Source organism: Malus domestica, chromosome 06, assembly GCF_042453785.1.
Source record: "Malus domestica chromosome 06, GDT2T_hap1".
NCBI lineage: Eukaryota > Viridiplantae > Streptophyta > Magnoliopsida > Rosales > Rosaceae > Malus > Malus domestica.
The window spans coordinates 22,102,878-22,122,430 of record NC_091666.1 but is presented as its reverse complement, the minus strand read 5'-3'; the positions used below and the strand labels follow the sequence as shown (position 1 = coordinate 22,122,430).

General features: G+C 37.6%; 1 protein-coding gene and 1 long non-coding RNA gene across 6 annotated transcripts; both read left to right on the top strand.

The window, feature by feature from the left end:
- The first annotated feature begins 898 nt into the window (after positions 1–898).
- LOC103447323 (cation/H(+) antiporter 18) lies at positions 899–6,804 on the top strand. Of its 4 annotated transcripts, XM_029104731.2 has the most exons (7): positions 899–1,097; positions 1,225–1,273; positions 1,623–1,734; positions 3,013–3,117; positions 3,433–3,680; positions 4,241–5,242; positions 5,344–6,804. In XM_029104731.2, exons 5-7 carry the CDS (start codon positions 3,480–3,482, stop codon positions 6,562–6,564), a joined length of 2,424 nt encoding a protein of 807 aa, XP_028960564.1. In that variant the 5' UTR covers positions 899–1,097; positions 1,225–1,273; positions 1,623–1,734; positions 3,013–3,117; positions 3,433–3,479; the 3' UTR covers positions 6,565–6,804. The 4 variants fall into 4 exon arrangements, with proteins under 4 accessions (XP_028960564.1, XP_017187224.1, XP_028960561.1 ...); XM_017331735.3 differs by lacking the exon at positions 1,623–1,734; XM_029104728.2 differs by lacking the exon at positions 1,623–1,734 and having other exon boundaries at positions 2,960–3,117.
- Positions 6,805–8,269: 1,465 nt separating this feature from the next.
- LOC114825676 (uncharacterized) lies at positions 8,270–17,964 on the top strand. 2 transcript variants are annotated; one of them, XR_011582038.1, is made up of 10 exons: positions 8,270–8,453; positions 8,493–8,617; positions 8,700–8,859; positions 8,965–9,033; positions 9,725–9,783; positions 15,169–15,293; positions 15,376–15,535; positions 15,641–15,709; positions 16,401–16,459; positions 17,402–17,964. It is a non-coding gene; the product is annotated as an uncharacterized lncRNA (long non-coding RNA). The 2 variants fall into 2 exon arrangements; XR_003774512.2 differs by having other exon boundaries at positions 8,450–8,617.
- Positions 17,965–19,553: the final 1,589 nt, after the last annotated feature.

Here is a 19,553-nt window from a genome sequence, read left to right as displayed (position 1 = left end):
ACTTAACTAAAATATCAAAAAAATTATTTTAGGAGCCATCTGAAAAAGTTTTTCTCCAACATACTCCATACTTTGAAAACTATGAGCCAATTAGCAGGCAATATGTATTAATATATTATTTACTTAAAATATTATTGAAATAATTAGCATTAACTACATAGAACCACCCGGAGCTCCTAGAGAAATCTCTCTCTTAGGAGGTGGATAGAGATTGAAGTTGCTCTTGAAATCACCTCTAAGTTTTAGTTGTAGCTCATTTAATAGGATAAGGATTGTCTGTCCTCCCATTTCTGGCGCCCTTTCGTCCCCTCTTGTTTTGTGTGATCACGGTTAAGTTACGTCAACATTTTATATTTTTTTTATAGAGATAATAAGACAAAAATAAATAGTAATATAAAATGTTGACGTGACTTAACCGTAATCACATAAACAGGAGGGCACTGGAAGTGGGAGGGCAGACAATCCTTGTCCCATTTAATACAATCCTTGTCCCATTTAATAAGCTCATCAGAGATGCTGTTAGAATAGTAAATCACATTAGACTGTGATCAATAAGGCGATGATGATACCACTTAATATTATTGCAGTAATATTCATCTTAACATATAAGTGAAAAGTTTTATATTTAAATCTCATAAACAGCAAGTTTAATATCATTTTATTTATCTCACCTCTTAATTTAAATATATAATTGTATATGAAAAATTGACGATGTAAATCTCGACGAGGTTGGTAAGCAAAAATAGTAAAATACACCTTAATTTCAATTCTCGTTAAATTGACGATGGCTCGTCGCAATTACTCTGCTACGCTGCTGCCAACCATTCAGAAAAATCAATCCTTTTTCAGTTCTTTTACGATAATGTCCTTAAAGATTAGTGACAACCCAAGGGACAAATGAATATTTCACAATTTCTCCCGCGGTTCTATATTTTTGGGGGATGTCCCGTCCCAAACCAATTGGCATCACGTTTCCGACTCTTCGTTTCCTCCTCTCCCCGGTCCCAATCTCCGCTAATTTTCTCAGCAACCAAACACCCCCATTTCTTTCTCTGCCCTTTTTCTTGAAAGTCCATAGCTAATGATGAAGATAAAATGTGGGTCATAGACTCTCTAAAGAAACAGTCCTTTTTTTTCAGAATTTATTGAAAAATCTGTGGTGGCTCTGATTTTCCCTCTCTTTCTCTACTCTGTTTTTATGCAAGTTTCTGTTTGGTTTCCCAGAAAATCTCAGGGAAAAGGAAGGGAAAGAAGGTGCAAGTTTACACACTGTGTAAGTACACATTTCCAAAGCCTAAATGCTAATATTTTATTTATTGTTGATTTTCCCTCTATTGTTGGTTCTTTTTTTATTTTTTATAATTTTTTGTTTATTTTATAATTCTTGTGGGTTTATATGTTTTTAATTTTATTTTTGTCCACAAATGTTCGAAATAGTAATAATTGTTGGCTGATTCGAAGAGAACCATTATCTGTATCTCGCAGAAAGTTTTAGCCTTGCAGGTACACTTCTATTGAAATTTTAGAGACTGTAAATTTGATGGGTGGCATAGGGGTATTATTGTCTTTCGCAACCCAACCAATAACTTGCAGGCTCACCATAGCTTTTGGTGATTTCCTAGGATCCCTCAAGAGTCAAGACCAATAGGATCCTCTTCGGATTCATTTGGTATGATTTTGAAGATTCCTAAATCGCGTTCGTTCATCGTATATAGTACGGTTAATTTTTATCAGGTACTGTTTGTATTTAATTTTAAATAAAAATATTTAAAATAATTTCTGATCATACGATGTACGATAAATAAATATGATTTACGCATCTTCAGAATTCTCACAAAGAGAATGTGTGAGGATCCGAATTCCCCTCAAGAGAGTCAGCTGTGACATTCATAATTTAAAATTTTATTTTGTTGCTTTTGATTTGCTCTTTGTTTTCTTAAGGTAGCTAACAAATAGGGGAGTTGGTATTTGGTGCTTGACTACTTGTATCATAATCAAATGCCAATTTGGATCCTTATCATATCTTCTTTGTGAGAATCTCGAAGATTCGTTAATTTTGTTCGTTCATCGTATATCGTGCGTTTAGAAATTATTTTAAATATTTTTATTTAAAATTAAACACAAATAGTACTTGACAAAAACTGACCGTATAATGTACGATGAACAGACACGATTCACGGATTCCCATGATCCTCACTAAAAGGATCTGGAGAGGAACCTGTTGGCCATTTTCCATCGTATCTGTGTTATTTTCTTATGACCTCGGCAAACAGTTTAACATATTATTTTATGTTGTGAGATTATTATTTTCGTGTGCATAATTGCATAAATTTAATTTATTTAATTTTGAGATTGATAGTTTGACGACATAATATGCAATCAATATTCTTTTGGCTGTCGGAAAATAAAAATCTCTCAAACATCAATCGTTTCTTCGAATATTTAGGTCAGTCAGACACGTTTCCTAGGCCTAAATTTCCATGTTGGTTTCAGAGTATATTTTAATTTGGGGACCGAAGCAAAGAGAGTTCGTTCAAGTTAACCTTGTCGGACTACTTTTGGTTGTCTCACTTCATAAATATTAAACAAGTTTGCTTAACTTGGAATTAGTACATAGTCATGTACATTAATCAAATTGACTCACTGTCATAAGGCTGGTAGTTTTTACGGGGTCAGAGTTTTAACACCATTTTTTCTTGAATATTCAACAGGCCAACACAGCTATTCATATTATACATATATTTTATTTCACTAGAGTTAGTTAATCGTGTCTTTAATCCGAGTTAGTTCGTCTTAGGTTATGGTTTAGGATTTGTTTAGTGTTGTTTGTGATTGATTTTCGTCTTAGGTTATGTTTCGGATTTGTTTAGTATTGTTTGTGAATGATTGCATAAAGTCGTAGGTTGAAACGGATATTCAAAGATTGCATTTTGTGCAAGGAACTTTTGCAATTATATAGCCCAGGATTCTTGTAATAACCGAGAGTATGAGCCTTGCACATGCGCATGACAGACCTTATCTGGAATACGCGAAGGAGACAACTTCTCTCTGAGATACTTTGAGGACCACATTCTTGGGGCGTCTTGTAGAACTTTTTGGTGGTATATTGACTGTATTGTAAGTGCTCTTTTTTTACTCTTTTTTTTTTGTTTTTTTTTTGTTTTTTGTTTTTTGTGAAAAAAGGTGATGATTTGAACGTGATTCATGGTTACTCTTAGTTACTATGCTTGCTAAAATAATTGCAAATTTGTTTTGTTAGCGTAGTTCTTTGAATCCTAAAAATTGATTACTGTCACTGTTTACGGTTTTGAATTCTGAATTATCACGGTTAGGCTTTTCTGGCGTTTGTTTTGGGTGGCATTGAATCTGGAAGCTATAGTTTTAACTATTGGAAAGATAACTATGCTGATATATGTAAATCACATTATGCAGGGATTTAACTCAAGACTCTTTAGTTCCTTGTCTTTTGCTGGTGCAAAATGGCTACAAATACCACAGTTGCAAGTGCATGTCCAACACCGATGACAGCAACATCTAATGGGGTCTTTCAGGGTGATAATCCTCTGGATTTTGCTCTCCCTCTTGCCATCTTACAGATATGCCTTGTGGTTGCACTTACACGGATTCTTGCTTATCTTCTTCGACCACTAAGACAGCCTCGTGTGATTGCCGAGATTGTGGTAAGTATATATACTTCTTGTTTGCTGTATATACAATGATGGCCTTCAAAACGATAGTCATTTATGCAAATGATGTAATCAAATTTATGTGAGTGGAAATCTTACCCCTTCTCTTTTTGCCTTTGGTTGAATATTTATTTGAGAACTTTTTGTTGAATATGCAAATGATGTTATCACTGAGGAGGGAGGGAGAGAGAGAGAGAGAGAGAGAGAGAGAGAGAGAGAGAGAGAGAGAGAGAGAGAGCGAGAGAGAGAGCGCTATCATGCACCATGCACCGCTACAAGTGACTAAGAGGAGCGATGCATTTCTGAACAATATGTTGTGGGAGTTAACAGATACTGGTCCTTTCATTGGCAACTTCTCGTCTGAAAGACAGATGTTTTCAGTGGCCTTTGAAGTAAAACCATATGTGCCGTTCAAACAATAATTCCTCGTGTCCAAAAGGAAGAATGAAAATAACATAAATATTCTGTTCTATTTACATTTATTGTAAGTAGACAAGTATCTGAACATCCTTGTGCATTGGAGAGAGTTCAACTTAGTATTGCTTTTTCTGCAGGGGGGAATATTACTTGGCCCTTCAGCTCTTGGTCGCAACAAAGACTATCTCGAAGCAATATTTCCAAACAGAAGTCTCACAGTGTTGGATACTTTAGCCAATCTTGGTCTTCTCTTCTTTCTGTTCCTAGTGGGCTTGGAGTTGGATCCTAAGTCCCTCCGCCGCACTGGAAAGAAGGCTCTATGCATTGCACTTGCAGGAATTACCCTACCTTTTGTTTTAGGAATTGGTACATCATTTGCCCTCAAAGGAACTATTTCTAAAGGTGTAGATGGACCACCATTTCTTGTTTTCATGGGAGTGGCTCTTTCTATAACTGCCTTCCCTGTTTTGGCACGTATTTTGGCTGAGCTCAAGCTTTTAACTACTGATATTGGCCGAATGGCCATGTCAGCAGCAGCGGTCAATGATGTGGCTGCGTGGATTCTTCTTGCTCTTGCCATTTCCCTCTCCAGCACTGGCCGTTCTCCCCTGGTTTCCCTATGGGTTCTCTTATGTGGGTGTGCTTTTGTCCTCAGTTGTGTATTTTTTATTCGACCAATCTTTAAATGGATGGCACAGCGCTGTCCCGAGGGTGAACCAGTAGAAGAATTGTATGTATGTGCTACTTTAGTTGCAGTTTTGGCAGCTGGGTTTGTCACTGATACTATTGGAATTCATGCCCTATTTGGAGCATTTGTGCTCGGAATTATTGTCCCAAAGGAAGGGCCATTTGCTGGCGCTCTTGTTGAAAAAGTTGAGGATCTCATATCTGGTCTGTTCCTCCCGTTGTACTTTGTCTCGAGTGGATTGAAGACTGATATAGCTACAATTCGGGGAGCTCAGTCATGGGGCCTCCTCGTTTTGGTCATTTCAACAGCCTGTTTCGGGAAGATCATTGGCACAGTAGCTGTTTCCCTCCTCTGCCGAGTGCCGTTTCAAGAGGCTCTGGCACTCGGGTTCCTCATGAATACTAAAGGGTTAGTGGAGCTTATTGTCCTTAACATCGGTAGAGACAGAAAGGTAAAATTAAGCATTTTCCATTTTTTACGGGAGTCTCAAGGCTTTTTCTTTAATATTTGTATACGCGTGTACCTTAAGGTGCTAGCTTTCTGTTATTGCAGGTTTTGAATGATCAAACATTTGCAATCATGGTTCTCATGGCTATCTTTACAACCTTCCTTACGACGCCTGTAGTAATGGCAGTATACAAGCCAGCTAAAAGAAAGAGTATATCTGATTACAAGTACAGAACTATTGAAAGGAAAGATCCAAACACTGAGCTCCGGGTTTTGACCTGTTTCCACGGTACAAGGAACCTCCCCACAATGATTAATCTCATTGAGGCTTCTCGTGGGACTGAAAAGAAGGAACGTCTTTGTGTCTATGCAATGCATCTTATGGAGCTTAATGAGAGATCTTCTGCGATTCTGATGGTTCACAAGGCAAGAAGAAATGGTCTACCGTTTTGGAACAAGGTGAAGGATTCAGATAATCATCAAGTAGTTGTGGCTTTTGAAACGTTTGAGCAGCTGAGTCGAGTGGCTATCCGTCCAATGATAGCAATCTCTTCCGTTTCTAGCATGCATGAGGACATTTGTGCAATGGCTGAAAGGAAAGGGGCAGCAATTATTATTCTCCCATTCCACAAGCACCAGAGGTTGGATGGGGTATTGGAGACAACCCGAACTGAATACAGAGGGGTCAATCGTAGGGTTCTTGAGCATGCTCCATGCTCAGTTGGGATCATGGTGGACCGTGGCCTTGGTGGAAGCACCCATGTATCTGCCAGCAATGTTTCTTCAAGCATAGTTGTCCTATTCTTCGGGGGTAGTGATGATCGTGAGGCCCTTGCTTATGGAATGCGAATGGCTGAGCACCCGGGTAACAGTTTAACAGTTGTCCACTTCTTAGCAAGTCCTGAACTTCAGGGGGAAATAGTCCAAGTGGATATAAACGAGGGCTCCAACACTTCAGCAGGGTCAGCGACTGAGATGTTTCTCGCTGAATTGAAGCAGAAGATTTCAAATAACAGCTCAATCAAATATGAGGAGAGGGCAGTGAGAAATGCTGCAGAAACTACTGATTTGATTCGTGAGTTTAACCGATGCAATCTATTTCTGGTTGGTCGAAGGCCTGATGGTCAAGTAGCTGCTGCCTTGAATCTGAAGGGAGACTGTCCGGAGCTGGGGCCTGTAGGTATCTTGTTAACCTCTCCGGATTTCACAACTACAGCGTCGGTCTTGGTTATGCAGCAGTATCATGGGCTGGAAGTAGTTCCAGGTTCAGTTGGTTTGTCTAAGGTAGTTGTGTTGCCCGAGGACGAAGATTCAGAAACCGGCTGATCAGCTCTCCCAAGCCTGTGTTGGTTTCATTGTACAGATGATGATGAAAAGTATGGTTAGATAAATGTCTCTCTTTCCCTCCATTTAAACTGCTTGTTTATGAAAGGTCATAAGTTTTAGTTGTCAATTTGTACTTATATATGGATGGATCTGTCACCTGTATAGATCATACCTAATAGATGCACCTACCTAATGCCTAAACACATAATACTCTTTGCAATGCAAGTATTCTTTGTGCAATTCCAGTTCGAAGGGTGAAAGAAAATAAGAACACTGCTCGTCTCCCTTATTGTAAGGAATAATTCATTGTTACATGCAAGTCACAATATGACATATAAGCAAAACTAACTGATGGAAAGTACAAAAGAAACGTTTATGTACGTGTTAAACTGTGAATTATCTGCAAACTAGATCAAAAGACTCATAGAAAATGAGCAAAGTATTTTCAAAAATTTGGAAGAGAGAAAGTTGTGGACCTGCATTGCACATAGATATAGACTTGAACTGCCAAGTGTTAAATGCTATTATATGATTCACAAAGAGATTTTTCATTTGCATTAATCTTCTAAACTATGAATGAAGAAGGGATATTATTGCAACGTTCTTTCATGAAAATTAGGTTTTTATTTTTTATTTTTTATTTTTTATAATTTATAATTTTAGGGCTTAAAAATAAGATTCTTCTTAGATTTTAACCTGAATATATCTAGGGGTGTATTATGTATGAGAGAAATGCTAAAGAAACTCTCTCAAAAGTGGAACTCTCTATGAACTCTCTGTCATATCATGTTTTTGACATCATATTTTATAGGGAATTTTAAGGAAAAGCCCATGGTACTGTTAACTTTAACAAAAAACCACATTTTTACACTAAAAAGTCAATCATGGTACTATTCACTTTACTCTTCATTTTGTCTTTATCGTTAAAACTCAAAGTTTTCAAGCATTTTTCATTAATTTTCCTTATTTTTTAATGTTGGTAGGAGAATTAAGATGTTAAAGTGTGAGGTGACAGAGAGTCCATAGAGAGTCTCACTCTAAGAGAGTCTCCTTAACATTTATATATATATATATATATATGAAGTTTGGTCATAGACTTCGCTTGACTTTAAAATCCAAATGTATTCAATATAGACTTTTAATGAGTCAGTAAAAGTCACCAAATTTTTAATGAGAACCAAATCTTTTGTACCCACAATAGGTGAGGTCTCTCTGTGGCCACAATAAGTCATTGACACGTATGCATTATCTTAACTTTTCTTAATTTTGTTTTCATAAATTTAATATGTGCCAAACACTTATTGGGTCCATAGAAAGGCCACACCTATTTTGGGTGCAAAAAAGTTGATCAGGTTTTGAACAAAGACTTTTTATGACTTGTAAAAAGTTTTACAAAATTCTTGTTGTATTCAGTTATGACTTTTAGTGAGTCTACAAAAAATCGAGGTGTATTCAAAATTTCATTCTTTTAAAGGATTTTAAAAAGTCATGGATTTTGATGAACTTTTAGTGCTTTTATGATAAATTTTTTGTCACATTAAAGCCAAAATTTCCCCCTAAAATTTTGAAGGATTTCATTGTTTCTCAATTCTATAATGGTAACTCTTCCACCGACAATAATGCAATTACTATAATTATTACCACTTCCACCACCATGTCGCCACCTTCACTGTCACAGCCCGTCCCGGAATTTTTAATTCCAAGGACGTGAAATTACGAAAATGCCCCTAATACGTGACTAAGGTATAATTTTTACGTTCGTTATATCTAAGCTCCTAAAATTTGGTAAGTAGAGTGGAGACTTAGATTTAAATTTATGTTAGAATTTTGTAGTTGGGGATTGGGTAGGATCCCACACCCCTTAATTCTTTCCCTCTTTCCCGTACCCTGTCTCTCTCTCTTCCCTCACGACTCTCTCTCACTCTCAGTTCTCTCTCTCTTCCTCTCCGACGCTCAACCTCACCCAAAACCACCTAAAACATAAACAAACGTCCAAGGTAAGACCACATTTGGACTCCTGGAACTTCCACGATCACGTAGACATCAATTTCAGGTAAGTTCTACTTCGGAAAACGTAGTTTTAAAAGTTCCCGTGAAGAGCACTGTTCATGATCTTTGAATATGTTGTGTTTTAGGGAAATCTAAGCTCACAGGGAGCTCTAGGAGGTTCCCACGAAGCTCGGAGTGCTTCGTTGGAAGTTTTTGGACGAAAGAACACGGAGATCGACGAGTTCAAAGTTTGGCCGGAGCTTTCGAGGCATTTTCCGGCGAATCCCCGGCGAGTTAGGAGTCAAGGTAGGTATCAATCTCTTCGTCTCGTCAAGTACTACAACTTTCCTTTTTGTTTCACTCAATTTCGTTGAGTATTGAAGAAGTTAGACTCATTTGAAAAATACCCAGTTTCCGGCGACCTCCGAGGATTTCGAGGCAGTTTCCGGCTAAACCACGGCGAACTAGGTGTTGTGCAAGGTACCATTCTCTTTGTCTCTTCAAGGGCTACAACTTTCGTTTTTGAATCACTTGATTTCGTTGAGAAATGACAAAGTTATGGCAATTTGAAAAACTGCCCGGAAAAACGGCCGCCGGAAAAACCAGTCCGGCGACCCAAGGAAGAAGAAGGTGCTACAGTAAAAAATAAAAATAAAAATAAAAATATTTTAAAAATATGTCGACGTCTGTGACGTCGAGTAGATCACCGTGGTATATTCATATACCCAATTTGAGCACCGTATGAGAAAGTTATTAAGGATTGTTGGTTAGGTGTTCGAATAACGTTTTATAGTTTTGGTGAAAATGTGAATTGATGATCCGACCGTTGGATCGTCACCAAACTTTGATACGTTGCAATACGTAATATTTAAGGACTATTGGAACTTATGGATTAGGAATCCGAGTTACGGATCTTCCGGAATTAGAATTGTAAGTCCATAATATAAAATGTTAACCGTCACTTAGTTTTGGAAATTGACGGAGATCCGACCGTTGGATGGTAATGAAATTTTAGGATGTTGTCCTAGAGGTATAATGTGGACCTCTGGAAGTTATGGATTTAAAATCTGAGTGGTGGATCTTCCGAATCGAACTACGTAGTGACGTATTTTATATAAGTTATATATTTTATCGATATGAATTCTGAGCCTGGATTTGATTACTATTCTAGGCGGCGATCGTCGTGACGCCTTGATGTGTGGTGCTAGGGAGTTGTTGGACGAACTCCAGGTGAGTGGGCAGTTTTGTTTTCCGTATATATATGTACTTGACGTTTTCCCAGAAATTGAATTTAACGGAAGTATGCTTTCAAATGCCATGCATAGATTCATATGAAAAATGTGATTTGAAATGCCATGCATAGTAATGATATGAAAAGTATATAGAAATGTGAATCGAATTGCCATGCATGAAATGATATGAAAAGTATGAATTGAGATATGATGCATATATATGAAATGGTGCTGTGGACACACAGGTGAGTATCAGGTGAGTATTATTACTGTTATGATGATGTTGAGATATGTTGAGCTCATAAACTGCACCTTGGTATTAGTGCTTATTATTATTCACCGCATCGTATGCTCACCTTGGATCCAAGTAGATGCTAGTCGTACAGACCACCGGGGGTGGTTCCGACATGCCAGTCGTACAGACCATTAGAGGGGTTCCGACTGGTAGGTGACCTTAGATTATGTGCACAGATGATTGATGAGAAAAGCACTAGAGCATATTATTACACCATTAAGTCGTACAGATTACATTAGGTAATTCCGACTTATGTGCAGTGTAGTGCCGTACAGGTCATACTAGGTGACTCCGGCATGGCCGTACAGGTCACAGTTGGTGACTCCGGTTAGATGATATTTTGAGCTCTAGATTCAACCGTACAGGACCATTGTAGGGTCTCCGGTTGATTATTTTCTTTCACCTGATTTATGTTGATGCATTCATATTATACTGTTGAATTTAGACATGGCATGGCATATTTGTACTGAAAAATGTTGAGTTAATGAATTGAAGTATTGAGAATATATATGTATATTTATATTTTACATTTCTGGGAAAGTATACAGGTTTTACGGAGAGGGGTTACAACGTTTTGAGAAATGTTTGGATTTGAAAAAGAATTGTTTTACTGACCCACTCAATTTTGGTTTTGCGCCCCTCCAGGTTCATGAATCACAAAGGTGTGGTGACTACGAGGAATTCGACGGTGTTCTGACAGATTGGACAAAATTAGGACTCACTTTCGGGTGTATCAACTTAGGAATTGTATCTTAAAGCTTCCGGACTGTGCAAATGGTTACGTCACTCTCACGTGACGGCCAGCATGCCCTCCTTCGGGACGGGGTGTGTCAGTTGGTATCAGAGCATGGTTGCCATCCTGGACATCTTGAGAATTTCCGAGTGAATTCTGTCAGAACTACACCGCCTCGTAGCAAACCACGTAGTTAGAGGAATTTAGTCTCCCTGATTTAGCGGTTTGGGGGAAACTATTTTTATGGTGATTCAGTCTATTATAAAAATTGACATTTTAAGACGGGTTATGAGTTGAATTTGAATCACCTTATGAAATGATGAACCTGAGGGAGCGAAGTAACGGTTTAACCATTTGGAAAAGATGTTTCAGATTATGCAAGTCAATGGAAATTTCCTTTTGACAAGGGGTTGAGACGACTACCTAGTTTTGGGTATGAATTTGTATCCTGGTGGAAACAGGAGTATGATTTGTTGTCACCGGAGGAACAGCCGATTTAAAATTGTTTAAGGACTTGTTTAAGGAAAAGTTTATTCCTCCGGCATTGATCGATGGTAGTAAACAAGAGTTTACAAATATGAGACAAGGAAGGTGATGATCGAGGGATATTATAGAAAGTTTTCAGACTTGCCTCGTTCCATCCAGATATTGTTGTTAATTTGGTGGAGGTGTTATGTTGTTTTAAGCTGGGTGGCAAAAAGGGAAGTGGTATTTTGGGTGACCACTATCCATTGTAGTTCTTATCAGGAGTATGCTAGATGTTGTTGAGTCTTGAGGATTCTGAGAACATGAGCAACGAGAATAAAGAAGAATAAGAAATGAATGGGAATCAAAAGAAGACGATAGAGTTAATGATTCGTCATATCAAGGATATAGAAAGATTCAGAGCTTCGAAAGAAATGAAGCTAGAGTTAATTCTTCCAGCTGAGTTTTTAATGTCGCTGGTCAGAATAAAAGTGATGGATATACTGATAATCCCAGATATTTGAGACAAGGTGTCTCGAGTAAAGGAAATGTACCTTGTGCAGCAGGTACAAAATTAACACTTTGGGAAATGTGAAATTAATGAATGTGTTTATGTAAACAGAGGGGACACATAATTGTGAATCGTCCCTATAATCAGTTGTACTCAACAATTTTCCATGATATCATAGTGTCAATTCAGCAGAGTTATGGACTTAGTAGTTTGGTTGGATTGACCATGAGTACCGAGAGATTTGATGAGTTATATGTTCAGCCGTACAGGCCACAAGAGGTGGATCCGGCTGACACATGAGAAATTGGTGAGTTATAGGCTCGGCTGTACGGACCACAAGATGTGGATCCGGCCGACGTATTTACTGGGGAATTGATGTGTAAGTCGTACAGGTCACTATAAGTGACTCCGACTAATGTGCTAGCATAGATGGTTGAGCTGGAGAATCAGCCGTACAGGTCATTCTAGTTGACTCCGGCTGATATATTTCTGAGTATGGACGATGATGCCAAAGAAAGTAATGTTGGAACGTGATAGAGGCGTATATGTGTATTCTAATGAAAAAAAAATGATAGTATTACACCTTTGGGAATTGTTGCTTACTTATCGAGACAACGATGATTTATCAGTATTGCGGGCTGCAGACCGTAATATTAATAACTCATTCGTGGATTCGTTAAGCAAGCAAACCGGTATGTTATTTTATGTTAGTGTTGTACTTATTTAGAATGTTCAGTAATAATAAAGTATGTATTGGGTCAGTTAATTTTATTCCATTAGATTGATTATTTATAGTTGTGACTAGATGGAATATTACGGGAAACCAGTTACTTTCCATCGATCTGGATGACCAGAGATTACTTTTGTAAGTATGCAAAATGGATTGAGTCAGGCCGTTATTTATGCTGTGAGAGCAAAGCAATTGTTTTCGAAAGGCTGTCAAAAATACTTAGCTCATGTGGTGCTAAATGATGTTGTTTGGAGTAGTGTGAATAATGTCAAAAGGGGTTAGACTTTCTTGATGTCTTCCTTGAAAGTATACCTGGATTTCCTTCAGGCAGAGATATGAGGTTCACTATTGATTTGTTGCTAGGTATAAATTTATATTGGAGATTGGTTCAGGATGAATTAAGGGAATAGGAAATTCAGTTGAGAGAATTGGTTGATAAAAGTTTTATTCAACCTAGTACAACACTGTTGAGGAGCACCAGTTTGTTGGTGAGAAAGGAAATGGACTTAGAGATTGTTCATTGATTATAGATAATGGAATCGGGTAACGAATGAGAACCGTTATCCATTGTGGTGTATTGACGCTCATTTGATCAGTTCAAAGGTGCTTGTATATTTTCAAAGATTGACTTGAAGTCTGTTTATTATCAATTGAAGATTATGAGTAACGTTGTTCCTAAGATTGTTTTTCTGGACTCGTTATAGTCTTTATGAAGTTTGGTGATGCTATATGGATACTCATGTTGTTTTATGAGTTATTGGATGAAGTATTCCAATAATGCCTTGATAAATAGATATCATTTTCATTGAAGATATTCTGGCATATTCTGAGCCAGAGCAGAACATGTAAACGTATTAAGTCGGTGGAACAAAGATTGGAAGAATGTCGGTTGTATGCTAAGTAGCAAATGCTAAAGTTAGATGAATCATGTGGCATTCTGAGATTTGTTATATATTCTTAAGGTATTCAAGTGAATCCTTAAAAGATAGCAGAAATTGAGAATTTGGAACAACCACGAGTCGTAATTGAGATTTAGAATTTCTTAGCTTACCAGGCTATCTTGGATGGTTGTGAAATTTTTTTTCAGTCATTGCTTTGTCATTGACGAGACTGTTGAGAAAAGAGGTTATGTATGAATGGGAAGGAAATTGTGAGCAAAGGATTCAACAACTGAAGTATTTCCTTACTCATGCACGTATTTTAGTAATCCCAGAGAATAGTGGTAATCATAAATTTTTAGTGATGTTTCTTGAATGGTATTGGATGCATGTTGATGCAAATGTTAGGGTGATTGCATACGTTTCACGACAAATGGAATCTCATGAGATGAATTACCCTACTGGTGATTTGGAAGTCACGATTACCATCCTTGCTGTGAAGTTATGGAGACATTCTATGTTGATAAGAATGCAAGATTTTACAAATCAAAAGAGTCTCCAATATTTGTTTACTCGGAAGGATTTCAATATGAGGCAACAAAGGTGGATTGAATTACTTAGTGATTATGATTGTACGATCAGGGTGATCGTGAATTGTTGTAGCTGAAGCACTTGATGAGAAGACTCTAGTAAGAATTAATGATTGGTACGTTTGCCAAGATTATCTTCTTGTGGATCGGAAATCAACTGAAGTAAAGTTGAGAACTGGAGATCGAGAAGAAGCTCTACTTGTTAGATTTCAAGTTAGGCCTGTTTGGTAAGGTCGTACTCGAAACTTAAACATTTGACGAGGAAATTTAAGAATTAACCAAGGCAAGGAAAGAAGGGGAAAAAGAAAGATTCGATCACGAAGGAGTTTTAGTAGACCCTGAGACTATGGATGAGTCTCCTCAAAGTATTCAGGTGATTAAGTTAACCTGAAGTAACCAGGAATGGCAAAAGAGATCAACAGATGGATATGCCACTAATCGAGTGTGTAAGGTAAATGGTTTGATATTTTGGAATTTCACCATGAACAGAAATAGTAAGATTCAGAAAGAAAGACAAGATAAGTCTTAAACACATCAGACCGTTTTGATCATTAAAAGAATCGATGAAGTTGCATATAAGTTTATGATGCCTTCAAAATTGTCTAAGGTGCATAATGCATTATATTTCGATGCGTTGTCACTAGGTGGCAGACTCGTCACATGGGATTCTGGTGCAACTATTGAGAATTAAATTGGATTCGACTTGATAAGGAACCAAGGACGACTTTGGATTGGAAAAAGAAGGTCCTGAGAATTGAGACAGAGTAAGTGGTAAAAGCTTTGTGAAGGAAATCATTCAGTAGAAAATTATGTTGGAGAAAGAGAATCGGATGAGAGAGATTTACCCGAGGAAATTGTATGAGTATAGATGATTTAGTTGGTTGCTGGAATTTCGGGGACGAAATTCTATAAGGAGGGGAGATTGTCACAGCCCGTCCCGGAATTTTTAATTCCAAGGACGTGAAATTACGAAAATGCCCCTAATACGTGACTAAGGTATAATTTTTACGTTCGTTATATCTAAGCTCCTAAAATTTGGTAAGTAGAGTGGAGACTTAGATTTAAATTTATGTTAGAATTTTGTAGTTGGGGATTGGGTAGGATCCCACACCCCTTAATTCTTTCCCTCTTTCCCGTACCCTGTCTCTCTCTCTTCCCTCACGACTCTCTCTCACTCTCAGTTCTCTCTCTCTTCCTCTCCGACGCTCAACCTCACCCAAAACCACCTAAAACATAAACAAACGTCCAAGGTAAGACCACATTTGGACTCCTGGAACTTCCACGATCACGTAGACATCAATTTCAGGTAAGTTCTACTTCGGAAAACGTAGTTTTAAAAGTTCCCGTGAAGAGCACTGTTCATGATCTTTGAATATGTTGTGTTTTAGGGAAATCTAAGCTCACAGGGAGCTCTAGGAGGTTCCCACGAAGCTCGGAGTGCTTCGTTGGAAGTTTTTGGACGAAAGAACACGGAGATCGACGAGTTCAAAGTTTGGCCGGAGCTTTCGAGGCATTTTCCGGCGAATCCCCGGCGAGTTAGGAGTCGAGGTAGGTATCAATCTCTTCGTCTCGTCAAGTACTACAACTTTCCTTTTTGTTTCACTCAATTTCGTTGAGTATTGAAGAAGTTATACTCATTTGAAAAATACCCAGTTTCCGGCGACCTCCGAGGATTTCGAGGCAGTTTCCGGCTAAACCACGGCGAACTAGGTGTTGTACAAGGTACCATTCTCTTTGTCTTTTCAAGGGCTACAACTTTCGTTTTTGAATCACTTGATTTCGTTGAGAAATGACAAAGTTATGGCAATTTGAAAAACTGCCCGGAAAAACGGCCGCCGGAAAAACCAGTCCGGCGACCCAAGGAAGAAGAAGGTGCTACAGTAAAAAATAAAAATAAAAATAAAAATATTTTAAAAATATGTCGACGTCCGTGACGTCGAGTAGATCACCGTGGTATATTCATATACCCAATTTGAGCACCGTATGAGAAAGTTATTAAGGATTGTTGGTTAGGTGTTCGAATAACGTTTTATAGTTTTGGTGAAAATGTGAATTGATGATCCGACCGTTGGATCGTCACCAAACTTTGATACGTTGCAATACGTAATATTTAAGGACTATTGGAACTTATGGATTAGGAATCCGAGTTACGGATCTTCCGGAATTGGAATTGTAAGTCCATAATATAAAATGTTAACCGTCACTTAGTTTTGGAAATTGACGGAGATCCGACCGTTGGATGGTAATGAAATTTTAGGATGTTGTCCTAGAGGTATAATGTGGACCTCTGGAAGTTATGGATTTAAAATCTGAGTGGTGGATCTTCCGAATCGAACTACGTAGTGACGTATTTTATATAAGTTATATATTTTATCGATATGAATTCTGAGCCTGGATTTGATTACTATTCTAGGCGGCGATCGTCGTGACGCCTTGATGTGTGGTGCTAGGGAGTTGTTGGACGAACTCCAGGTGAGTGGGCAGTTTTGTTTTCCATATATATATGTACTTGACGTTTTCCCAGAAATTGAATTTAACGGAAGTATGCTTTCAAATGCCATGCATAGATTCATATGAAAAATGTGATTTGAAATGCCATGCATAGTAATGATATGAAAAGTATATAGAAATGTGAATCGAATTGCCATGCATGAAATGATATGAAAAGTATGAATTGAGATATGATGCATATATATGAAATGGTGCTGTGGACACACAGGTGAGTATCAGGTGAGTATTATTACTGTTATGATGATGTTGAGATATGTTGAGCTCATAAACTGCACCTTGGTATTAGTGCTTATTATTATTCACCGCATCGTATGCTCACCTTGGATCCAAGTAGATGCTAGTCGTACAGACCACCGGGGGTGGTTCCGACATGCCAGTCGTACAGACCATTAGAGGGGTTCCGACTGGTAGGTGACCTTAGATTATGTGCACAGATGATTGATGAGAAAAGCACTAGAGCATATTATTACACCATTAAGTCGTACAGATTACATTAGGTAATTCCGACTTATGTGCAGTGTAGTGCCGTACAGGTCATACTAGGTGACTCCGGCATGGCCGTACAGGTCACAGTTGGTGACTCCGGTTAGATGATATTTTGAGCTCTAGATTCAACCGTACAGGACCATTGTAGGGTCTCCGGTTGATTATTTTCTTTCACCTGATTTATGTTGATGCATTCATATTATACTGTTGAATTTAGACATGGCATGGCATATTTGTACTGAAAAATGTTGAGTTAATGAATTGAAGTATTGAGAATATATATGTATATTTATATTTTACATTTCTGGGAAAGTATACAGGTTTTACGGAGAGGGGTTACAACGTTTTGAGAAATGTTTGGATTTGAAAAAGAATTGTTTTACTGACCCACTCAATTTTGGTTTTGCGCCCCTCCAGGTTCATGAATCACAAAGGTGTGGTGACTACGAGGAATTCGACGGTGTTCTGACAGATTGGACAAAATTAGGACTCACTTTCGGGTGTATCAACTTAGGAATTGTATCTTAAAGCTTCCGTACTGTGCAAATGGTTACGTCACTCTCACGTGACGGCCAGCATGCCCTCCTTCGGGACGGGGTGTGTCATTCACCTTAACATGACCACTCCTCCACCCCCACAACCACTATTGTCACCATGGTCACCACCACACTCACTTCCACGAGCACCATCACCAAATCTACTATGACCACCAACGACATCATCATCACCACCACCCTCATCCCTACTTCTCCATCACCCAATAACACAGCATCACAATCACCACCCTACTATTATTATTATCGTCACCACTAAAGACACTAGATTTACTATCACCATCCTGTTAACAATCACCAAGTGACACTTCCACCACTGTCATTCCACCACCTCATAAGGCTACTTTGTCATAGTCATCATCACCATTTCAATAGTAAAAACTTAAAAGTAATAATGCTTATTAATAAATTAGTCATTAAAAAGTCTATGCGAATCCATAAAATTTAAAAATTTATATTCTTGAACTCTTTAAAATTCTGCAAATTTATATCATTTAAGTATATTCTTTTCCACAAAAGTAATCATTAAAAGCCTATGAAATTTTGTGGAGTTTATAATAATTAGTAAAAGCCTACTTAAATTTGTAATAGTCTATCACTTAAAAAACTCAACAGAGGTTTGTACACTACACCACCCTAATTAAAATCCATCAGTGTATTTGAAAGATGAGTGAAAAACCACGTGACGTAATACAAGTTGATTTACGGGCTTTTTTTTCTTCAAATATATGAAAGATCTTATATGCTTTTGGTCAACTCTTTGGGTTTAGAATAAGTTCAGAATGCTAAGGTCTTGTTTGGTATCTTATTAAATTTTTTTTTATTATTTCTCAAAATAATTGTTAAGAACGTTTCTCAAGAACATCTCTTGAAACCATTTATTTTTAAGATTTAAAAACTTGTTTGGTATGAGATTTAAAATTGCTTTTAAATCTTAAAACTTAAACTGGACAAAAGATCCAAAGAAAGGGAGTCTCTGGAGAGGGAGAAAGAGGAAAGGGGAGGAAAGAAAAAAAGAGATGATCGGAAGAGAAAGAAAGAAAATAGAGGATCAAAGGAGATGGAGAGAAGGAGGAGAGAGAGAATGAAGAGAGCAAAAATGAAGAGAGAGAGAGAGAGAGAGAGAGAGAGAGAGAGAATGAGTTTTTAAGAAAGGGAGTCTCTGGAGAGGGAGAAAGAGGAAAGGGGAGGAAAGAAAAAAAAAGAGGATCGGAAGAGAAAGAAAGAAAATAGAGGATCGAAGGAGATAGAGAGAAGGACGACAGAGAGAATGAAGAGAGCAAAAATGAAGAGAGAGAGAGAGAGAGAGAGAATGAATTTAAGTTTAAAAACTTTAAAATTTCACTTTTGGTGTTTTTAGAGAATATGTTTTTTTTTAAGTTAGTCTTGAGTTCAGTCTATGAAAATAGTCTTATCAAACAAGTTTTTAAGACCTAAAACTTGTAATATTTTTACATTTAAAAAGTTGAATTCAAGTAAAGTACGAAACAGACCCTAAATGATTGGCATATATTTTACTTTACCCACAAGCAATCTCAATGTGACAATTTATATTATTTCTGCTACATTCCTTTCAATTGTCTCTGTTTTTGGTGAAATCAGCTTTGTTTATTCTCTCTCTTTATAGAAAAGAAAAGCTTCTGTTTGTTTTTTCTTAGGAATTTCTTAGTCCAAATGATGTCTAGTCATATGGCCGACCACTTTGAATGAGAACCCTTCATTAAGGAATCAACTAGGATCATCATGAGAACATGCATGCATTCGCATAAGCAAAAGTAGTTTGCATGCCACCGTTATTTAATCTTAATAGTCATATCTATAGCCACAATCATAATACAATATTGAATGGTTGGGATTTTTGTCTTCAATTAAAAATCAAATCAGCTGTGGATCATCACGAAAAATATCAACTAAATTGCAATTTGCGGCGGGCAAATAAATGTTATGAACTAGTGACATCGGTGACAATATTGTGATGGTCATACTAAAAAAACTCTTCAAAAAACAAATGCATT